Source organism: Buteo buteo, chromosome 4, assembly GCF_964188355.1.
Source record: "Buteo buteo chromosome 4, bButBut1.hap1.1, whole genome shotgun sequence".
Classification (NCBI taxonomy): domain Eukaryota; kingdom Metazoa; phylum Chordata; class Aves; order Accipitriformes; family Accipitridae; genus Buteo; species Buteo buteo.
Window position 1 is genome coordinate 24858357 of NC_134174.1, and position 18626 is coordinate 24876982.

The 18626-nt window shown below is 37.3% G+C and overlaps 1 protein-coding gene across 6 annotated transcripts in view; it reads left to right on the forward strand.

The window, feature by feature from the left end:
• The window catches only part of CADPS2 (calcium dependent secretion activator 2), a 330722-nt gene that overhangs the window by 203470 nt on the left and 108626 nt on the right, over nucleotides 1-18626 (forward strand). For 5 of the 6 annotated variants that reach the window (XM_075024996.1, XM_075024998.1, XM_075024992.1 and 2 more), the window contains exons 9-11: nucleotides 5568-5634; nucleotides 11652-11760; nucleotides 12842-13045. In XM_075024996.1, the coding sequence (XP_074881097.1) occupies nucleotides 5568-5634; nucleotides 11652-11760; nucleotides 12842-13045 (380 nt within the window). The remainder of the gene's footprint in view (nucleotides 1-5567; nucleotides 5635-11651; nucleotides 11761-12841; nucleotides 13046-18626) is intronic. The other variant, XM_075024995.1, reaches the window with a different exon arrangement.

An 18626-nucleotide genomic window follows, 5' to 3' on the forward strand; every position in this document is an offset into this window, starting at 1 on the left:
TGTGGTGTTTGTATTACTTGACATTCTTCAACATTTCTTTATCCTTAGCAGGCATAATTACAGTAGAAGTTTAGGCTGATTTTTTTCATTCCATCTGTTGAAGGCTTATTTAGTTCTGTTTCTCAAGAGCACAGAGAGTACTAAATGAATCCGAGAATGTTTACAGCTAGGTTTCTTATGACCCGGGTCATATTGTTGTCTTGAATCAGTTCTCTCTCTCATCCTCAACTGAAGACAAAAAAATGGCTTAATCTTATGGGGTTAAATAAAAGAAGGAATGCAGTGCAAGGAAGATTCCTTTTATGCAAGCGGGCAGGGATGACTGAAAGTGCCTGTGGGCATTTGGTCCCCATTGGCTCTCACAGCAAATGCAATGATGCCCACAGATAGCCTGTATTGTTGTCAGTTAAATGGGATCATGAGTGTCTGAAAGGTGTTTGAGAATGAACTGAAAATCATTTTCACAAGTGGATGATTACTTCTGCCACATGTTAACCGAACTCTATCAGAGTGGCCCAGATTTTTGAGACTGCATTAATTGCTCTTTCAGCCTTGACTGAGGTTTCTCTTTAAGAAAGGCCTTTGCTGGACTAAACTGCTACACGTATTGATTTTTCTTTCTGTATTTTTTTCATTGTTTGTGATAAATGAAGCCTTTTACAAGTAGAGAATTTATCATTCAAGATGTAGATAGATTGCTTCATTCCTTAGAATTAAAAGGCCGGTCTAAAAATGATCTCTGTAGAAGTAGTAAGTCCTTTCTCATTTCTCCAGCAGTGAATAGCTCCGGTATTCCACACTCAATTATGTTTTTCAGCTATTCATTAGTGCTGATTTTTTCATCAAAAAGTAGAACCCTGCACCCTCGCAGCATGGACTTAGAGCAAATAAGCTGCCATCTTCTTTGCTGTGTATGCTGTCACATAATTGAAACTGAACTATAATATTTAGCAATATGGTTTTGCATTTTTATATTACAAGGAAATGCACTTTGAAAAATATTCAACCTTTATATATTTAAAATACAGTGATGCTCAGAATTTTTAAAGAAAATGGTTGTTCAGTTTGTTCTATTTCCAGAGGAGAAAATGATACTGACTAAGACAAGATGATATACAAAACATTTTTATCCAGGTGTTTCTGCGTTTTGTAGTAGAAATTAATTTCTTGTGGTTTTATTTGTTTGCAAGGAAAATAAACTTTAAATATTAAATGTTTATTTTTCTACCATATTGTAAGGCATAATGGGGTAAAGCTCTGATGTCATATAAATCTGATTTTTACTTTTTAATTTGGGAGTGAGTGAAGAGAAAGAAAGCAGTATTAAATAATGTTGAAGAGAAGAAAATTATAGAACTTTTTAAGAGCAAAAGTCTCAAGAAAGTGCATGGCTTGTATGTTTGGTTGCGTTTTCATATTACTACAAAATGGTGTTAGAAAATCTTTACATTGAGTTAGCACTTAATCACTCAACGCATTTGATCAAGGTCCTATTTTCTATTTGCTGTATAAAAGCAGGTGTATTAGTCTTAAGTTACTGGAAATTATGTGAATAATATAAAAAGACTGAAGAAGGCAACTGAGCATATACATACTAACTATAAATGTGCTTTCTAATGTGCACATGTACAGATATAGATGTTAGTATACATATGTATTATATTCATATATTTTTACAGAATAAAAGTCTGCCATCTATATCTGTTTCTATGTACATCAGAAAGCCAATCTTTCCTAAATTCTTGTCAGTCTACTCATTAAACACTCTCAAACATGGTCTTAAAGAGAAGTCAAAATAAATCTATTTAGTAATAAACAATTACTATTTCAGTGCTCAGAAAGAGGGGAACTATTTCAGTGTCTTCCTTCTCAGTGTATGACTGAGCTGTAATAATTCAAGAATTATTTTAGATTATCCCAACTCTGGAGCCCCAGTGAGAGTGAGAAGAATATAGCAAATGGTGTGGTTAATTTTTAGAAATATGGACTTGCCTACTTCTAAATATCAGTTTCTTCTTTGTGTTGCACAGAATATTTTACCTAAAGAAAGGTACAGTGTTTGAAGGAATGACTGTTGTGTGTTTCTTGTTGCTGCTGAGGGTGTTTAAAATAGCCTGAACAACTAATGCTATGCATCTTCTGCACATTTTTTTGGATGGAGTGAGTGGGGCTTGTAGGTGAATACAGATACACATACAGGTAGAGAAATAGCGGGCTGCAGCTCTGTGAGTTGGTGACTATGAGGGTCTGCTCTAGTTTATGGTACTGACATTCACATGAGACCCATGAAAAATGATGCAATTCCCCGTCTTAAAAATAAAACATCCTTCAGCTTAGCTCTATGACTTAGTTCACTTCTGAATCTGTTAACCTATTAATTTTTTATTCCAGTTGTGAAACCCAGGCGTCATTTAGTTCTGGACACTGGCTTTTGTAGACTTTTTCTGTTCTAGACTTCAACTGCAGCTTCTGCAAATCCTAGATATTACTGTCCATATTTAACCAGGGTCTTAGGTCCTTTGCTTCCCATTTTTTTCAATGGAAAAATTTTGGAAAATGGAAAATTTTTCCATTTTCAATGGAAAATAAATGGGAAAGAAGTTCAAAGAGGATTCTGGAAGTCTAGGATGTTTGGCTCCTTCTGGGTGTAAATGCTAGACTCTTGAGTAAGAATTAATCTTCTCATCTTTCAGGAGCATGCACACTTAAGATGAGCACAGGATATATCCCTTGTAAATGGCTGAAACTTTCTACATTAGGAAAAAACTGTCACTCTTAGAGATGGCACTGCAAGAGGGTTTAATAACGTAAGATTATAACTGTGTGTTTATAGTGATTTGTAAAACCGAGTAACACAAGGTTTTGCACTTCTATACTAAATCCCAGCTTTGTGTCATGAATGCTATTTTCTTTGTTACCTAATCTTACCTAAGACCAGCGGATTTTAAAGTTAGGTAGTTAATGTTCCGCTCCTTTGTTTCCCAAGGAAGCTCTTATTTAACACTTTAGTTGGAAGTGATTTATAGGTGGAATAAAAAGTGCATGTTGCTATTTAATTTCTTTTTTGTATGCATTCTTACTTTATAATTTTGAATTTACTGTAACTTGTCATAGTTCTGCCTGTACTGCAGGACCATATGTGGTATATCTTACATGAAATGTAATTTAAAAAGCAACCAACCTTTTCTCTGATAACAAATGTTCTTTTAAGATCTCTTATTTTAAAAGCACCTTTCTATACCAGGCTCAGTTAATAATGAGAAAGAATGAATTAAACCTGATATTTCTGAGGTTGGGTTACTCATTTTCTGCTATGTTCCTGTTAGAATGTAAAGTCACTGCTGCTGCTGATACAAGGATTACTTGCCGCTGATGATACCGGGATTATTCTCAAGCAAGAATAATCCTCTGTTAGTCTATGGCTCCTTTGCAGTCATTTAAGACATGCCGATAGAGTGGGAACATAGGATATCTTTGTACTGTAGCATTCAAGGACTGTGTATTCTCAGTTGGTCTTTACAGTCCATGGGGTTGTTGTCCTCTGACACACATCAGAGAAACCTACAGAATATTCTGAGGGATGCGGTGGCAGAATCACCATGAAGAACAGGTCAGGCTTAGGACTGAGAGAGCCCAAAGGCCACCTGTGGACTGTTTTACTTTTCTCCCCACCGGTCATTAATCTTCAAGGCTGAGGGAAATTCATCAGTCATTCTTCCTCCACCCTATGGCAATAGTAAAGAGATTAACAGGTCAATAGCAATGTGGTATGCTTTGGGGAAAGTAAATGTTCTGATTTAAGGGAACATGCCTGGCTCTTTTGGAACATGTATGAAAAGCAAAATAGTTTTTATTTTGTGGGGGAATATGTGCCTATCACTCTGTGAGGTAAAGGCTTGCTTAGTTGCAAAACATTATAAACTTTCAAATAAACCCTAGTAGGCCCTTTTTTTGGTACCCTTTCTGACATAACCCTTACTCCTCTCCTTTCTTTTCATTGAATTTATAATAATCACAGAATTAAGAAGTTAAAAAGAGTGTGGCAGGATCTGGACTATTCAAAGAAAGCTACATCAGCTGATAATTGTGTACACAAAGCCAATTGTCCTCTCTCTCATACAGATAAAAAGCAGAGTAACCAAGCGAGGCAGAGCTTCAACACAGGTGTAGCAGGAGTTGAAGAAGGGCAAGATACCAGTGTCGTAGTAATGAGGGAGCCACAACGTAATCTGACAAACCACCACAATTAATAAGCATTATGCTGAACATTCATGTTAGGCAAAAATTTGTCCTTTGTGATACCTGAAGTAGGAAAGAATGTGCTTGAGTAGATGCCCAAGACAGGTGGAAAAAAGTTTTGCCTATATCTTACTTGCCTGTTTCACATGAGATGTTAGTTCACTGCTGTTTTTCAACTGAGTTAAAAACTAGCGGGCAACAAAGCCCCCGAAATGATCAGAAAGTAGAGGTCAGCAGACCCTGTCCTCTTACCACAAAGGCACTGTCCATCTACCTGTCATCCAACCAACCATCTCCAATCCTAGTTATTATAACTTCTCCGTAATATATGTGCCAGCATCCTCTGGAGAGTGCCCTGTGAAGCCAGCATTCATTGGTCTGAACAATTTGGATCTTTGTTCTGCCTTTGACCCACCTAGTTGTACTAGATGCCCTTGACAGAAGCTGGCCAGCCAAAAGGGACATCTCATAGGTAATATTTTGTTCCTCTGTAGGTTTTAAGCAGCAGATCCTTACTACTTGTAGGCTCTTGCTTTTACAGTCCCATAGCTCATCCTTTTCCTCTTGCTGTCTTTGTTAACAACAGTGCAATGTGAATGCAGTGACAGAAAAAACTGTCAGTATAGTGCAATAAAACTTGCTGCAACTTCTTGGGTAACAAGGGTGCTTCATCTGCTACCAAACAGTATCAACAGCTGTGGTTTTGTCATCTCACTGGTTGATACTCCTGATTACATCGTCTGATTCAAAGCCTGGAAATTGCCAAGGTGACAAGGAGGTTTTTGGAATCTAAGAGTCTATAGTGAAATGCTTCAGTTTGGGAAATGCTAGTTTACCCTGGGAAAAAATTTAATCTTGTGTGGATGCTGAAATTTTGTTATTGAGCATTTCCTGAACTGACACTGTGACTGACTTCTCATAGACTAGAGAAACACTAGCAAATCTATGGAAAACAAATGGGAAAAAAAAGTGTTGGGGAGTTTAACTTTTCTAACGTTCAGTATTTCTGTGTAGTCAAAAGTATCCTACTTTAAGCTATTTTTTCTATTTTCAAACACAATTGGTGAAATGTAAGTGATAAGCAGGTTAGTCTTCTCAAACATGAGATCTTTTGTTTCTGCTTTTTGTCTTTTTTGGGGTGAAAAGGAGTATCTCTTTGCATATTTATGGTCTGAGTAAATAGAAGAAAAAATCACTTCTTAAATGTGACAACATCGAAGAAGCAGCTCAGTAGGTAGAGCAAATGAATACACTCATCTGTATTGGGTCCTCCTAATATCATGCTCCTCATTAATGGAAAAACATTCCCTTTGTTATTTCCTTTGCAGATATTTGTATGCTCTAGGACAGAAGGTTTGGAAGCGCTGGAAAAAACGCTACTTTGTTCTTGTTCAGGTTAGTAGTCTACCATGAAATTTCATTAAAAAGTAGTTTTGGACTATCAATTTTCTTACATATAGTTTCCGGAGCCATTAGTTAATCAGTATCTTCAGGCAACATATGCAGCACTACTGCAAGCTTCTTACAGCACAGAGACATCCAGGGTACTTTTTTCTTTAAATTTACATATGTAGTAAACAGAAATGCCACTGAGTTTTACATATACATGAATGAGTCCCTACACTGAGCAATGTTTCAACTGAAACCTAGAAATTTCTGAATGAAATTATTGTGACCTTGAAACATTCCGCTGACAGCTTTCTAGCAGTGCTCAATTTAAAACAGTTACATTTCACAAAGTGGATTGTACTTACTGTTTCATTTATTCTATCTCAACAAAGATTTCCTGCCTTTAAAGTTAAGCAAAAATAGTTACTATTAAGAGCTTTTTTGTAAATATTTTTGAACGCTATTTTTTGTTCTTCCTTGCAGTATTAATTGGGTAAAATTATGTAGTTGTTACAGAAAATGTAGTGTAGCAATTGTTCTTGGCCACAAAACTGTGCTGGGCTGATATTTCATAAGTTTTTGTCCGAACCCAGAACTGTAAGTATTTTCAGGTGCTAGTGAATGGTGACATTAACATGAGATTACTAGAATAGGAATAGGAAAGTATATTTCGAGTGGTCAAAACTGACAAATGAGTGATTTTTGTGAGTCTCTGGAAAAATGATTTTCTGTTTGTGCTTGTCTTCAGATTGCAGTTACAAATTTGATGTTCTCCTGAATCAGTGCAGAGTATGCTATTCTTCTATGTCCTTTGTTTTGTTGACAGAAAACTGTTAAAGTGTGAGTCTCCATAAATGTCATACAAAGGATGAAGCCTGTTAACAAGGCTTTTTTAAGAACGAAGGCTTTTAAAACTGCTTTACAGAAAGCCTGATTCCTTTCCCTTCCACTCACCTGGTCTCCTCCTACTCCTAAATGATGGAAATTGTAAGGATGTAAAAAAAAATCCTGAATAAGGTCTTTAATAAAGTGAAGTTAAAAGCCGAGAGTGTTTGCATATTATTCTTGCTAAGCTTGATGTCAGTACAGTGTTCTCCCTGGCTTCAATGGGAATTGGCTTGCATATTGATAATCAGTGAGTAATGGTTGTAAGGTTGAACAGGATCTTCTGGAGAGTCTACTGAATTCATTTGGATTCTGATTTTGCCAAGGTCCTCTGTGAAGAGATGAGGACTTTTTGTGACTTTATTAAGATTTGTAAAGGTTGGGAAGATCTTTATATAGGATAGCTGTTAAGGCGTGGATGTGAAGGGAAAATAACTTAAAGTTACAGGAAAAAAAAAAGAAAGGCTAGATGCTCCCTTGTCCTTCATGCTTTTCTTTAACACTCCTCCTACTTTATATCCCCCTTCTTTAACAAAAAAAAAGACCTTGTTGTCTTCCTTGAAGTCACAGGTGTCATCTGAGTTTTAAAGTGCTCACCTAAGAGACACATAATCTTTCTGTGCCTGTGATATGGAGCCATCTGGGAGACCAGTTTATTCCAGCCAAGTTAATTTTAACTGTTTTCTGCTTTCTGTGCTGAAATTGAAAGACTGGAGGAGAATGTTACAGGAATTTTCCAACTGTGATGGGATTTAGACGTCTATTTCATTTTAAAGCAGCTATCAATTCAATAAGGCTATATAAATAATGCCGTGTTAAATCAATATTTACTGTCCAGACAGCTCTGTTTCACTTATATAGTCCAGCCATGATACATACACTGACGTTAAGCTGAAGTCAATACGTGTGAAATAAGCATTCAGTAATGAATATCAGCCTGTTGTATTGCTATATTATTGACGTATTGACAGGTCTTCCTCTATAGATTAGCTTTTAGCTTATGTTAGTATAAGGCCATCAAATTCAGTTCTAAGACAAAGGCTATCAGTATCATTTACACGTGCTTTGGAAATATAACTCAGGTGTGAAATTAGATGAATAATGTTGATTTTTCAGGAGCGTGATGTAAGTAATGTGCACCTTCGTTATTGCTACACATATTAGAAGTTGTTAGTGGTTTCTGAAAGAACAGCTCAATGTTATAGGAAGGTTACAGAGTCTGGAAATTTTAACCTCTTCATTATATTTGCTTTTCTTCCTTTTACAATCCAGTCATTTATCTAAAAGCTTATTCATTTCAAACTGGGAAAAGACAGGGACATAACGTGTTAGGTAAAAAGCCTCAGCTGGACATGCTGTGGTTTACTTCATTTACTGTCTGATATCTTCCTCCAGTAATCTGAATGCAGATTCACTTCTGTCATTTTAATTTCATCTGTTCTAATGTTTGAAAAGTCAGTCATTTGTTTCAGGGATAATTTTTTTCTAAACATGCCAACCACAGGCTAATTCTTGCTGTTGAACTGATGCAGGTTGCCTGTGATGCCCTGTAGCAGGGACCACAGAGTCAGCCTCCAGGTTTGCAGTAATAGTTCCTCCCAGCATGTTAAACAGGGTCTTTCTGCCCCATGGGGACATCCCCTAGCGATGCTGCTCATAAGTCATGTCCACATTTCTGTGCCTATCTGTCTGTCATGCATGCACAGGTTGTTGGTTTTCCACTTTGTTACAAAGTAGGTAGAACAACTGGTAGTCAGGTGTTTCGACCTCTGGAAAATTACAAAATTCAGGTAAATGCAGTTGTAAGAGGAGGATTGTATTTTCTTCTGTCAAGAGTTACTATTTAAGAAGGGCTTGATTCTGGTTTTGTCTGAGAATGTGTTGTACATAGTCCTGACTTTTGAGCACCCATTATTGCATGAAGTATTGATGCTAATTTGCTGAATTCTAAGGAAAAACTACCTACGGCTCCATTAACTACTAACAATACACTTAAAACCAGTCACAGATCTATATTAAAAAGTGTAATTGCAGGTTGTGCTGGTGGTTCTCTCTATAATAACTGATAGCAGCCACCGATAACCGCAAGGAAAAGGGTTTAAGAGATTGTGAGTGTAGACAGATGAGGCAAGTTCTATATTTCTTTTTTGTTGAGACTTTTTTTCCCCAACAAAGTTTTCTGGAGTATTTCTATTTCTTTCTTTGTTAGAGAGACTTTAAAATGTCTCTTTTTCAACAAAAAGATGAAGTGCAAGACTGATTGTGACATGAATATCTTTTAATAAATTGTTCCTTTCAAATAAGAGAATGCATTTGAAATACATTTGAAAAAGTAAAATCAACAGCATTATGATCTCTGTCTTGCTATAGAGGTGAGGTTAAAAATAAACAGACACGTAGCCCAGATTTTCCACAAGCTCATCTTCAAAAGCATACAGTGGCTTAAGAAATCTGAAAAAAATGGGCATCCTATGCATTTCCACAATTAGCGTCTGCTAGCTTCCTTTTTGATGGCTCAGTTTGTCTATGTAGTGTGGTTATACAGAGTTGTTGACATGCAGATGTGAGTGATGTGAGTGCCTGCCAGGTTATTTCATTCAACAAAATAGAATAATTTGAAAGATGTTTTTGTTACAGTGCCAGGTATCAAAAATTAAATCTGTACGTACAGTTTAAAAGAAAAGGAGAGGAAGGAGCTCTCCTGAAATACGAACGCTAATTGCAAAGGATTTAGAGATGTGTGACTAACCAGCAGCTCCCTCCGTGCTTGTGCGTGAGGGCAAATACGGTTCTTGGGAATAGAAACAGGGACATGCCAAGCAGTAACACCGGTGATATTGCTGCTGGGCCTAGAGCAGATGATGTGGCATAGGGGCCGAGCTCTGTGTCAGGGCCCTGAGGGGACCACCGTCCCTACTGTGCCTGCCCAGCCCCCTCCAGGGCCTCCCCACCCAACCTACAGCCAGGACCCCATTTCAGCCTCCCAGGGCCATCATCCCCTGCCCCAGTGATGCCATGGCAGGGCTGGTCTCCAGCTCCCCACAGCCCTGCCCTGGCCAGCAATGGTCCCCGCCGAGCCAGGCCCAGCCGCAGGCCCACATCCCGGCCCAGCCTCGGCCTGTGCTGAAGGAAGCGCCCAGTGCCTGGGGCTGGGGCTGCCCCGGTGCCCCCAGCTGCCCTGCTCCTGGCTGGGCCCTGCCTGCCTGGCCCTGCCTGCCCTGCCAGCCCAGGGATAACTTAAAATCTTTAAAGCAAAATACAGTAATTTTCTAAAATACGCACTATAAATGAAAGCAAACTATGGGCTCAGTGCACTAACAGCGAGGTGGAATTCTCTCGTGTACGTCATGCTGGAGGACAGGCTGGCTGGTTGTAATAGTCCCTTCTAGCCCGAAAATCTGAATTTCTGAAAGCGATGGGCTAGATTGTTTTGTATGTTTATTTATACTTAGCTCGCTCTCTCCTTGGTACAGCCCACTTAAGTGAATGTACGAAATTTGATGTGGAAAGCTGGTACTCAGTTTTACTTGCCTGACTGTCTCTCAAATTCTTATCTCCTATAAAACTGCCTTGGCTTAACTAATGTATTAATAAACTGGAATACCTATGTTTAATTTCTGTCACCTGTAGAATTCTGCTGTGGTTCTGGAGACATCAGTTCAGCATTTGAGGCCTGATAGCAATTTTGCGGAGCAATCTTTTACACTTGTTGCTTTCACTTGTACATGCTGTGGCAGAGGGTGTTCAGTCACTATGCACTGCCTACACACAGCACAGCATAATCCTGTTTCAAAAAAAACCAAATACTTAAAATAATGAAGTATTTTTAGAGTGTTATGCAGATAATAATCACACCTTATATCCTTATTTTCCAAAAATATCGATCTTCTACAGAGAGTCAGAAATCTTTTGTCTACAGCAGTTGAAGTCACTGGACTTTGAGGTGGAGTGGTGTACAGGTATAGCACCAGTGAATATATGAATGAAGCTGGAATAAGCTGTCGAAATTTTACTTCAAAAAGGATCATTCCTGAAGTTGTCGCCAAAGCAATAAATCTAGGTAACAGTTAGCTGGGCAGTCGGCAAATGAGATAAAGACGGTCTGTTGTCTATCAGACAAACTCCTTGCCTATCCTTAGATCCTTGCGTAATATTACAGACCTAAGAAATGATATGACAGTTCAAAACAAGTCAGTTGGCCAGGTATCCTAGAGTCCTTGGAGATGAGAGTTTCAGAGGCCCACATAAATTCAGTTTCAAGTGTTCACAAATTCACAAGCTCTTTGTTCTGGTCACTTTTTATAGTCTTTCCAGCTCTTCATATAAGGCTGGGAACATTTCAGTTTTGTTTCAGTGATTGCTTTTCCTCTCCCAGCTGTTACGTTCCTTTCTTTATCTTTCCAGTCACTTTTTTCCCCAGCTCTCCTTTTCACTTTCTATTCTGTTTAGGGAGTCTTAAACCATGTGGTGACAGATTCTCTTCTTATTGCTTTATTATTTTTTTAATAATTGTACTTGATGAGTAGTAACTGATGTTTTTCATGCCAGCTGCAAGCTGCTTGGCCTACGCAGTACTGTATCCAGTGAGCCAAGCAACTTGGAGATGGGTGTGAACACAGGTGCAAAAGATGCAGAAATTAGATTATAAAATCAAACGGAAGGTTCTGGTACTTAGCATCTCAACTAGAATTGGCCAGATTATGTGTTCATCTTTCCAGCTGCATGATAATTGTGGCCCTCCTTCTGCAAACAGTACTTTTATACATAAAAGTCCTTTTTTTCCAGCTTGGAGTAGAGGACTTTTTTTCTCACACGGTACAGTGAGCAGTTTGGTCAGTACCACAGTACCAAGTATTTTCCCTACCAGAACTAATTTGGTTCTTTTCAATTTTTCATAAAGCAACAGCTCAAAAAATACATTGTATTTCAGGAAAGTACAGAGAGTTGTGTTTATGGCTTTTTTTTTTCCTTCCTTTTGGCAGGAAGGGGAAAGAATGCAAAGTTTTACACTGTAAATATTTCTGGGAAAAAACGGGGTTTATTTCTTCAGCACAACTGAAAGCTAATTTAAACCATGGTATATGTGTTACACAATTCTGGAATGGAATTCAGCAATTAAGAAGTCCTTTCTTATTCAGGTTAGCCAATACACATTTGCAATGTGCAGTTACAGAGAAAAGAAATCTGAGCCTCAGGAACTGATGCAACTCGAAGGATACACTGTTGATTATACAGCTCCTCACACAGGTACTTTTCATGATTTTGAATATGTTTGTGTAAATCAGCTGATTCAATTTGCTTGGTTTGAAAAATCATGCTTTTAGAAAGAAGCTTGTTGTAAGAAGAATGAACAATAAACTTACACTAAGGTTGCCTGAAACATTGTAAGACCACATATGATACAAGGAAAAAAATAGGAATTCTAGTCAGTCTTTCCCTTTTTGCTCAATTTTTGATGGTGGAGTCATGTGGCAGTGTACTGTGAAGTATATTCAGAAATGATTTAGAAAAGAATGTGAATGATGAAAGTGCTTGCTAAAGACAAATTTCTCAGAGTAATCACAAGTAAATTTGAAGATATCAGAATAATCTGCACAAGTCAGTATTAAAATCGCAGAGGGAAATCAAAGTTACACATGTAGAGAAAAATGATTCTACTCTACCTACACAGTGGAGGGTTATGCATTTGAGAGACTTCTAAGTTACTGAAGATTGATCTTTGGAAATGTTGGCTCTATGTTTAGAATAATTGAGAAGGCAAACAATGCTCAGAAGGTGTTTGAAAAGCCAAAAAAATGTTGTCATAAATGTTGTCCCCAGTGCAGCCACGTTGACTGTTGTGTGCTGTTCTGGTTATGTGCTCTCAGAACAAACACTGGAATGGGAAAAAGTGACCAAAGAAGGAGCAGCAACACTGATAAGAGGTATGGAGCTGCCTCTCTTCAAGAAGAGATAAAGTTGACAGGCAGTTCCAGCTAAGAAAATTAGGCCAAGAAGGAGGATATGTTAGAGAAATGCAAAATAACATATGACATGGAGAAGTTGAATAAGAAATAAATTGGAATTGAATTGGAAATGGAATTATGGAAATATTTTCTCCTGTGACTTCTATATTTATTCTACTTACATGTTACTTCCATGTATTGTCATTTGATCCTTATAGCTCTAGATTTTATCATATTTCTAGGTAATAAATACCTATACAGTGTTTTAACACACCTATCTCCCCCCCACATACACAGAGGAAAACCAATAGTGTAGTAAACATTGTTGGTGATTTAGAAGTTATTTGTATTTGTTACTATTACCTTCCTATTTCCTGCTTCAGGTCTTCAGGGTGGTCGAATGTTTTTCAATGCTGTTAAAGAAGGCGATACCGTGATATTTGCCAGTGACGATGAGCAGGATAGAATACTCTGGGTTCAAGCCATGTATAGAGCCACAGGTCAATCGTATAAGCCTATTCCTGCAAGTCAGGCTCAGAAGATGAATCCTAAAGGAGGAAATGTCAACACAGACATATCCCCACTTTGTAAGTTGGCTTTCTTTTTCTTTTGTGGCTTTGGTTTTGGTTTTAGTAGGTTAGATATGTAGCAGCTCCCTCAATGAAGTTTAATTAAGCAGAACTCATTCACTAGGGAAATGTGCCTAGCAGTTTGTTGTTAGCCAGAAGCTCTTTAACTGAGATTATTATTACCACCAAGGGAAATCCTGACTTGCAGGTCATTATTTTTATTATAATCCATGAAAATATGGCAATTACCTTCATATTCATTACAGTTGACCCGCGTATTACCATGGAGATGGTGTTTGGTTTACATTATATGTTGCAGTAACCAGCCAGTGTAGTGTTGAACAGAAAAGCATCAATCTATTCTCAGAATTTTACAGATTTATGTCAGCTTTATTATACATTGTATACATTAGTTATCTAAAAATTGCTATGTAGACAGTACATTGTGAGCTGAAAGGGACTAGATGGGCTGCTAGATTTTTGCACCCCTCAGTGTAATATTAAACTACATACAGAAAATTTTCCCCAAAAAATTAGGTTTAAATTTTCCTCATCTTTCTTTGAGGAAAATATTGTTTCAGAGAAAATCAAGGTAGGTAGCATACATTAACCATATCTTGAAATTTTCCTATAATCCCTCTGAAAGTATTCTGTCATGTACATATCTGCACATAGGAACCATACATGATTTATTTTTTTTTTTTGCTCTGGAGGCTGAGTGCAATTCAAGGATATTTGTAATAGCCATCAAATTTTTACAATGTCATATGACTGTATGCAATAATCCTTGTTCATTATCATATATCTATACATGTAGAGTGATAGAAGGGAGATAGATGTTTTAGACTCAACTTGGTCTAATGTCTGAAGTCTGTAGCAGGTTGACCCAAAACCATTCTCCTCTGTCAGTCCTGCTATCACTCAATCTCACGGCCTTCCATTCATCCTGTAATCTTTTATCATTTTGCTATTAGAGGACAGTAAAATGTGCTTATTAAACTCAGTAATACTTATATAAAATCCTGACTAGGCTGTCAAGATCGTTGAAAAAAAACATAGTTCAATCTCACAAAAGCACTGACATCTGTTGCATTTTTAATCTGAAACAGCTTGATGTTTGATGAAGTAACCATTCATCACAGGGGGTGTTAAGGTGAAGTATTTTGTAGGATGTAAGTAAAACTGCAAAAGCAAAGGTAGAGCAACAGCCGAGGAGTGCTTCTGCTCACCTCCTCCCAGTTACCTGGATCTGGGCTGAGTACTGGGGAGTTCACTGTGTTCCCCCCCAATGTTTCTACTTCATGTGCGTCAGTTAGAAAGTACAAAAGAAGTGACCATAGTCAGTAGTAGCCAAGGAATTGCTCTTTTCCTTGGACACAGGCTTTACATGGAAGTGAAAGCAGCTAGAAGACGCTGACCACAGGGCAGGGAAAATTATAGAAAGAAAAAGGTACAAAGAACAATTGCAGATTTGGATATATTGAAATTATGTTTTTTAGAGATAAAATTACTGATAGTGGTAAAGAATTAAAAAAACCAAGATTGACACATCTTGATATTATCTTAGACAGTTAGGGTGACTACAGTTCTTAGGTGGAAACCATAGGAAAAATAAGTTTTATTTTTAAAGACAGTTTAAGGGAGGCTCAAAAGCCTCAAAATATGTACTTTTCTGTCATGCTTCTATATCAGCCTGCACAAACTGATATGACTGAACTGTATATAAATCAAAAAATCTGTGGTTAAATTATTATTTGCCTTTGGGTTTAGTACACTTCAATGTTGGTATCTTGTAATTAATTGATAGAATTCTTTGCAGAAGAGTAACTTGTGAAATTTAACTTAATGTGAGGTTTAGTCTTAAAAGAATCAATGTTTCACTGATTTCTGTAATACCTCCAGTTCTGCTTACATGAGGAAAATTTTATTATTCTGTCTTTTGCACTTGAGGTGGAAATGGGCATAATCAAATAAATCAATTTTTAAGAAACTGCAAGAATGAGGGTTTACAGATATAACCTTAAATAATTTTCTAAGACTCCTGCTTCATTTACAGATACTATGCTGATTCTCTTGGGGCACAATTTTACTCCTAAGAAGAATCTATACCTGACCCTTTGTCAGATTTAAATATGTTCAGTTTCCTAGGAAGTTTGTTTGTTTTCCCCTAGAAAAATGTTTGCATGAAGTTAAGAGTTTTTTATTTTTAATCAAGAGAGCTAGTGTATATATTAAGTGAAATTAATTTCAATTTTTTTCTTCTTTACTAATACATTTTTAGTATTAGGAAATACATTTATGACTAGAGAATTTGTCAACTACTTTTTTGTGTATCTTATTTTTCAGTTAATATATTATGTAAGCGTTTCCAGCCAATACAAGATCACATTGCTTTAGTTTTTAAAGTATATCATACAACACCCCCTCCACATACAGAAAGCAGAAAACCAACTAGGGCTTTGCAAAACAAATGTCATTTGATAATATTTAAGCCTTGAAAGTCTGTCCCCATCTTCCTCATCCTCTAGGAAGATAAGAAATGCAACTCACTCATCCTGATAAACTGTACAAAAAGAACTTTTGATAACTTGAAAAAATTTAAGTATCTTTAAACTGCTGGATGTAGAGAAAAATCAACATAAGGAGACATGTTTCAATGTTTTTGTATATTGTGTTTATAAAATATCTTCTGTAATCTTGAAATCCTCTTGATAGATACAAAAGCAACTGAAAGTTGTCATTAAAGAAATCAAAACATCAGATGATGATTAGTATGCCACATACCTAGCTGTATTAAGGTTAATTTTTTGCTGGTAATAAATACTAACATTTCCATTTTCCATTGCCATGTAGGCAAAATTCTGCCTTCCGAAGTTAATGTTACATTATTAGCTGAAAATGACAACTTGTCAAATGCAAGCATGTCATTAAACATTTAACATTTTTCATCAAGTGATATGTGTAAATGACAATAAATGATACTCTGTTTTCACAGCCTCTACTGTTTTCTATATTCGCAAGTTCAAAACTCTTTAAGAGTTTTTGTAAGCAGTGGTAGAATTATTCCTGTGATCTAGGAAAAGGAAAGAGTAAGAGACTCCTTTTGTATAGCAAAGGCTGTATTTTTTGCATTTATTGGTGCCTTGTTCCACGTAAGATAATTCTTTGTACAAGAGGGCCACCTCAGAGCTGGATCAAAACAAACACATCAGGAACTCCTGAAAAGAAGCTAGACATGTGATTATAATAAGACAGCCAGGGTCTGACTGATATTTACAGCAATTACCACAAATGCGGAAAATGGACATGTTGCTCTTGCATGTGGACAGCAGCAGCACTCCAAAAGGCCAACCTACAGATGTCTTACTGATCTGAATGTGCAGTCTCTTCTTGTTGATGCTGTATAGCAGTTTAGGATCATTCATGTAGGGCATTTAGAAGAAAGTTGGTATTCTATACTACCAATGAGGCAAATACACATTTAAGTGTGGCACTAGAAGCAAACTACTATTGTACCCCTGCAACTTCTAAAATGAATACTAGCCAATTTCTTAATTTCTAAGTAGAGCAACTTTGTACTGCACATTCATAGTATTAGATGGCTCCAAAACAAAAGTGAGGACAGGCTAATGTCAGTAATGATCAAGAAGAACAGACTGCTCTTCAGTTCCACTCTTCTGAATAAGCATGCTGTAATGCAAAGGGCAGAGTGTTTAAGGATGCATGATTGTAGAAGAGCCAGAAGTTTCCCAAGGACATGGATGTTTCAGGGAAAGCACCAATTAAAAATAGATTCATCTGCATCATGTAAAGGTGCAGGAGGTGTTCCCTTTCTTAATGAGCAATGTATTAGAAGATCTAGTCATACAGTTCGAAAGGCTGCTGAAGTGATGAACACTGTTAATAACTTGGTCGTAACAAAGGAGTAACAGCAGTACATGAGGAGATTTTCATGTCTTAATGAAGCAACACAAAGCCAAACATCATTCTGATCATACACCACCATGAGTTCAGAGATGGTCTCTTTGTGAAAATATTTGCAGAGAAGAAAGGAGAGAGACAGATACTGGAAAACCAAGTTAGGTGAGGAATCATTTGGTCTGAGATGTATAGTTTTCCTCATCTCTCTTTTGGAATGATGTCACTTATCAAAAGCAGCTCACGAAAGGAAAACAATTTGAGATTTTGCAGAGACCAATTATAACAGTTGTCACACAAATGCTGTTTACAGCCCACATACAAAACATTAAATCCTATTTATTAAGTAGCAAAAAGAGTCAAGTGCATAGGCCATATATTGGTATTACAAGACATCAATCCAATGACAGCAAAGTTGAAGACATTTACAAATCAAACATCCATCCATCTGACCAAAAAAGCATCACAGAGGAAGCTTGTGTGGACATTTAAATCATCCAAGTGGGCAGTGTTGTGTAATCAAGAAGAAAGTGCAGGCAGTTTGCCAAATGAAGAAATTATTTGGGATTATGTGAAAATATAACATCAACATTTTCCATCTGTTTGGATATACCGATGATAAGCATTATAAAATTTCTCTCCCTATCATGGTTTAATGATATGGGAATAAATCATTAATTTCATATTTCTTTTAAATGTTATTTATATCACTCTCAGTCTTTGAGCTGGCTATATCAGAGACTCTGTGGGAAAACCAGAATATGATTAATATTAAGGTACTGGTGTTGTAATACATACACACAAGAAATACCACCGCCAACCTATGGTGGCATTGCTCAGTTTTGATATATTTTGTAATGTTCTTGTAAAGCAGTTCTTTTAAAATATTTCTGAGATGTTCGTATGTGTATGTTTAATTAATTACATATTTTAGAAACAAACAGAAATAAAACATACTTTTTCATTTGACATAGTTGTCTCAGCAGGTTTGGCAGCTTTATATCCATCGTACACTTTGCCACCTAGAAGCATGGAGTAACTCCACCCTCCCTGCACGTTCCCCCATTCCCCTTCACATCCCATTCCTGCTTGCCTCCAACTACCCCATCTCCCTTTTAGAAAGAAAAGGTTAACACTGGCCTCCACCGCCTTAGGCGGTCAGTAAGTCACCTTTATGCTCTCTCCTGTGCTGCTCAGAAACTTGCAAAAACTCACTAGTATCCTCTTGAAATCTGTCCTTCAGCAGAATACTGGCAGTCCATCAGTGTGCTATCCCCAGCCTGATGGTCGGGCCATGTGGGCCAGCTGCTTTCTCATATTCTGCCACTTTCTTTTCATCTGTTATTTCATTGTCTGATATGGAAATTGTAAGGTTCTGAAGGCATAGATTTTCCTTTGGCTTGTGTTTCTAAGCATGTAGCACTTTGGAGTCCTGGTCAATCATCAGGAATCAAAATGTTCCCAATGTAAACTGTCACTATCTGTATGGAGTGCACCTTCATCTTCATCTAACCAGTTCCAGCCTCTTCTGTATCAGTCGTAGTTCTTACCCTACTACTCCTAGTCTTTAAATCTTTTTAATCTCTGCAATACCAGATTTCTTGTCTCTACCTGCTTTTCTGTCCTGCCTGCCTGAGTTAGTTCAGATTGCTTCCATGATGCTTCAACTCAAGCAGGGATG